General features: G+C 46.3%; 1 protein-coding gene across 1 annotated transcript in view; it reads left to right on the top strand.

Moving 5' to 3' along the window:
- Window positions 1-3,708: 3,708 nt before the first annotated feature.
- Tfap2d (transcription factor AP-2 delta) overlaps window positions 3,709-5,413 on the top strand; it is a 52,717-nt gene continuing 51,012 nt past the window's right edge. Inside the window, exons 1-2 of the mRNA XM_005369560.2 lie at window positions 3,709-3,747; window positions 4,803-5,300. Coding sequence (XP_005369617.1) covers window positions 3,709-3,747; window positions 4,803-5,300 — 537 coding nt within the window. The remainder of the gene's footprint in view (window positions 3,748-4,802; window positions 5,301-5,413) is intronic.

Below are 5,413 nucleotides of genomic sequence, written 5' to 3' on the forward strand. Positions count from 1 at the left end.
TTGCTTGCCCATCTTAGATTTACAGTAGATAAAGAAAGATCCTTTCAGTGAAAATGCTTGAGAATGGATCCAGACTAAGGCAAACTTCGTGGTGGCCACCTAGAAACTCAGGATAGGGACCCTCACCTTCCACTTCAGGTTCCTAATCAAGGTAACAAGTGTATATATATGCAGAAGGCTTTCTTAGAAGATTCCTAGGGTGATTTTTGTGGGACAGTCACGTCTATGATGTAGAACAGGGAACTAGAAGGAAGAAAAACATAACCATTAAGGCAGACCTCTCCTGCCACAGAGGTGACAGGTAGCAAGGTTTGCCTCATGCTCACGTGGGCTATTTTGAGTGGGCACTCACTGGCCTGGCCTCTAGTTCAGACTGGGATGCACACCACCAGTGTTCCTTTAGAAGGGGCCCCAGGGCAGCCTGTCACCATGAATCCAGCAGGCTGTGGCCAGTTAATTCAATTACAACATCCCCTGGAGAATGTGTAGCCAATCACTCTCCAAGAAAGAAGCAAAACAGAAAAAGAGGAATTAACTTTGCTGAAAAGCCCTGTGTTTGGGTCAAGCAAAATGTCACTTATTAATTGCTCAAGACTATTAATTGGATGACAGGGGGACAGGTGGGGGGGCTGTCTAACAAAAACAAATCCAGAGGCTGCACCTCACACACAGAAGGCATCGAACACACCTACACCTGCCTCGATAAATTCATTTATAAAAGGGGCATACTGAGCAACCCCGGAGCAGATGGGAAGGAATACTGACCAATCCGTGCATATGGCACAGATGATTTTTTTTCCCCAACTATCCTGTCAGAGTGAACCGGCTTTTTGTAATGAAGAGTTGATATAGAAGGAAGGAAGCAGTTGTACAACTGAAGTTTCTTTCCCTTTGTCTAAGACGCTGCTATAAGGAATGGGACCTGGGGAAAAGATGAGCATGCCCAGTGGAGCCTGTCAAAGCAGATCCTATATGAAGTTGGTATAGACTTTATTCTTTTTGTTTCTTTTCTCTTAAGTCTACTAAAGTATCTTCTCACTCTATGAGCTTTAGTTTCCTCCAAGCCCAATGGTGTTCAGCAGCAAAGAAAAAGAAGCCCTTCATACTCTTTATCTGGGTGCTTAAAAGTCACTCCGGAAAGTGGGATAGGAATTGGGAAAGCAATGGAGAGATACAACTACTAGAATTTCAGTAATGTCATGAAGTACTCAAGACAGAAGAGGCAGCTAGAAGGCACTCTTTGGTAGATTCTAAGCTTCATTACCAAGAGCATCAAAAGACTCCTTTTTTAAGGGAGGGGATGTCTGTGGCTGTCTCTGGAGGCAGGAATGATTATATGGATCCAAGGGGCTCCACTGCAGGCTGAGTAAGAAGCCAGGCTGTCCTGAGAATCCTGACTGTCCTAGAAGAGAAGGTGGTGCATCCTCTCCTCAGATCTAAGCTAAATGCTAATGTTCCTTTGCCTTAACTGGAGATATTCCTGGTGGTTGGGAGGGTTGAGGAAAGATGGCCTTTACTTGTCCGAGAGGTTTGATCCTTTCCTTTTGAGTGCAGACTACTTAAGAACATTTTTTACCAGAAAATGTGTCTCACTACTCCCAAGACAGCTAGCAGGTCCTCTGTAGTCTTCTGGGAAGGGTGGGCTTGAACTTTCTCAGGGACAAGATTTCTGAGATATGATTATAGAATCAGTCCTCAGATCCCATAAACTGTCATGTATGATCATACTATTTAGGTCCACTTTTGTTAAGTTATGAGAGCTGGGCTCAGACATAGCAAACAAAGACTCCAGTGCAAACATTTGGGGGCACGGTCTCTAAGTATCAACAGTCTTCCTCTTTCCCTTCCTTCTTAAAGACCATGTTCTCTATTCTTCTTTTTCATCTTCATTGACCTCACTTGGAAAGTCTTCTGACTTTGTTAGACTACAATGTGGGATTGGGAAGGGAGGGGGTGGTATGTCCACCTTGACATCGAGAACAAATATGGGTTGCTGATCCTGTGTGGAAGTAAGGCACCTCCGATCTCTATTTCCGACAATGCATTTCAAGTCTTGTCATGTGCCTTTGTCCATTTGTATAGAGTCAAAAGCTCTGACTGACAGCCCCAGTTACCCTGCCTGAGCATATCCTAATAAACCCTCCCAAACCCCCCAACCAAAAAAAAGCCACATGTCTGCTTGCCTGCGGCTTGTTATTAAGACACCTTCTCAGTTTAAACACTTAAAAGCTAACCAAATGAAATACCAATTAAGACTGAATTACCCTGTCTATCTCTGAGATGAGCCAGTGGGGTTGGCCAGCCAGCCAGCCAGGCTTTTTTTTTTCCCCCTTTCATAGGCAAGTTTGCTGATAAAACCTTGCAAAACCTCCATATTTTGAGCTTGTAGCCATCACACACACATACAGAGAGACACAGACACATACGCTCACATACACCTTTCAAAACAGTATTTAACTCGGTGGAGCCGCCTAAATTTTGAATGAAGTAAACCACTAAAACTGTTTGAAAGTTGAGAAATCTACCAAGAAAAGGAAATTGTGTGTGTGTGTCTGCACGCGCGCATGTGTGTGCGTGCGTGTGTGTGTGTGTGTGTGTGTGTGTGTGTGTGGTCTCCTTCCAGTCCTCTCTTTGTAAAAATGTAACTTCTAAGTATTTGGGGGTTATGTAGCGGTAACGGTGTTCATATACCTGATTCCACTGTTAAATGATCCACACCTTCAGGAAATAGAAAGGAAAAGTACTGTTTACAAGACGAAGAAGGGAAGTACCAAAAGAGAAGGGAAATAGGCTGAGTTGCAAGGAGTGAAAGGTATTTATTTAAGTGTGCAGTCTCTTTATTCTCTTGAATTTCCCCCGTTGTCCCATTTCGTTGCGACAGAAACTTAAGACTGTCCATCATGGTTACTTATCTTAAAAACTGCTGAAAAAATGTTAGCCACCACCTGGTGTTGCTTTTCAAAAAGGGAGAAAGAACCCAAATTCAATGTAAACATGAGAAAAACAGTGCTGGTTTTACTTGGAAGAAGGCAGACACCCCAACTGGGCAAGATTGAATCTAATGTCTGTAGGAGAAGTCAGCTTTCAGTATCCAGGGAGTGGAACCAATGGGAACAAATGCTCAGTCATGTAAAAGAAAGGTTTAATTAATATATATTTCTGTCTGTAAGGTGTACTTATTGGGGGTAGATTTCCATCTTCACAATAAAAATGTGTAAATGCTCTCAGCAGAGCTGAGTCCCCACCTCAGTCTGTATAGAAAAGCATGATAAAGGTTGGGAAAATGGGTAAAAATGTTGAAAGAAGCTCCAGTTCCTTATTAGGCGAAGATACAATATTTATTCCTTGTCTCATGGGATAATCTCCTCTGCCTATTGTCCTCCCGTTCTCAGTGCTGATGCTTAATTTTCAAAACTTCTATATTACCAAGGGACCTACGACATCAGCCAAAGAAATTCTCAGCAAGTACAAAATCTGGTCCAGGGAGCTGCTTTTGTGCAGAGGGAAAATTTTGTTCCTACAGGTTTTTAAGTGGGTACGAGACAAGGAGCTATCCGATCCGGGCAAAACCATTACAGTTTAGATCTGTATCTACAGAGCATTTTTTTTCCTTTAAAAAAATTGGAAAATACAAGAAGTTTTGGATTTTTTTCCTGATTCTTTTTTTGGAGGGGGAAATTGCATCGTAAGCTTTTGGAGAAACCCAACATGTCAACTACCTTTCCCGGACTAGTCCACGATGCGGAGGTATTATTACTTTTTTTGTGAGCGCGCGCGCGTGTGTGTGAGTGTGTGAGAGTGTGTGAGTGTGTGGCGGCGGTGGTGACGGCTGTGGTGGCAGCTTCCCCTGCCTCTAATCTATATTGGACCGTTACGTTTAATTATAATCTGGCTTTCGGGAGAAGTTAAGGAAGGGAAGGGAGAAAGTTCGTTATGACATCTGTCGCCAGGGAGGGCAACTCTCCACGATAAGCACCATTTGCTGTAATGAGGGAGAAACATAATCCTAACAATAAGGGGGGGATGAGGAGAAAACTAGAGACACAGAAAGGATTCTCGGAAAAGCAAAGAAAAGGGACTAATGGGGGGCGGTAGGTGGACATGGGGGATGGGGCAAAACGTACCCCTTTTGAAAGGGGCTTATTCAAGGAATGGGATACAGACGGATACAGAAGTCAGCAAGCTGAAGAATTTTGCAGACTGGGATTTTTAATATATATTTAATATATATAATTATATATGTGGACGATGATATTTTTGAGCAGCCCAGGCTGAACATCTCCGCGTGGTCAGGCGGGCGTTTTCGGCTCGAGGATTTGCTGGAGCGGCAAGGTGCAGCCTAGCATTCTCTGCCTGTGGCTTCTCCTGCTCCCCGCAGACCCTAATCACCTCCAAACCTGACTTGGACCCCTAGCTCCAGGCACAAGTTGGGAAGGGAAGAGCGTGTGTGTGTGTGTGTGTGTGTCTGTCTGTCTGTCTGTCTGTCTGTCTGTCTGTCTGTTTTCTGTCTGTCTGTGACTGCGTGTGTGATATCGCCCCCACCTATATAGGGTGGGGGATTACCCCCACCCCGCTCTCTCCACTGTGAAGACGAGGCCGCCCACCCCCAGTTCAACTGTGCTGGATGTCTGCTTGGTGAAGGAGCTCACTGAGCCCCGGCATCTCTCCCGAACCCAGCCTGCTTGCTCTCGGTCTCCTAGGAGAGCCAGGGAAAGCTCCCGACTCTGGGAGAGTGGCGCCTTGGTTGCAAAATGACAAACCTCAAGTTTTTCTGCTCTCCCCTTTCCCCCTCTTCCTTCCAGATACGTCACGACGGATCAAACAGCTACCGTTTGATGCAGCTTGGCTGTCTGGAGTCCGTAGCCAATTCCACGGTTGCCTATTCCTCCTCCTCTCCTTTAACTTACTCCACCACCGGCACCGAGTTTGCGTCCCCCTACTTCTCCACTAACCACCAGTACACCCCGCTCCATCACCAGTCGTTCCATTACGAGTTCCAGCACAGCCACCCGGCGGTCACTCCCGACGCCTACTCTCTGAACTCGCTCCACCACTCACAACAGTACTACCAGCAGATTCACCACGGGGAGCCCACCGACTTTATTAACCTGCACAATGCGCGGGCGCTCAAGTCCTCCTGCCTGGACGAGCAGAGGCGGGAGCTGGGCTGCCTCGATGCCTACCGCCGCCACGACCTGTCCCTCATGAGCCATGGCTCTCAGTATGGAATGCACCCAGATCAAAGACTCCTGCCAGGCCCCAGCCTGGGGCTGGCCGCCGCGGGAGCCGACGACTTGCAGGTAAATAAGCATGCAGCGGATTTGTCTGCGCCCTCCCCTCGCCCTCCCCCCTTCCGCTCTCTGTTAATGTTCTCTCTCTCTCTCTCTCTCTCTCTCTCTCTCTCTCTCTCTCT

Source organism: Microtus ochrogaster, unplaced genomic scaffold (genome assembly GCF_000317375.1).
Source record: "Microtus ochrogaster isolate Prairie Vole_2 unplaced genomic scaffold, MicOch1.0 UNK52, whole genome shotgun sequence".
Lineage (NCBI taxonomy): Eukaryota > Metazoa > Chordata > Mammalia > Rodentia > Cricetidae > Microtus > Microtus ochrogaster.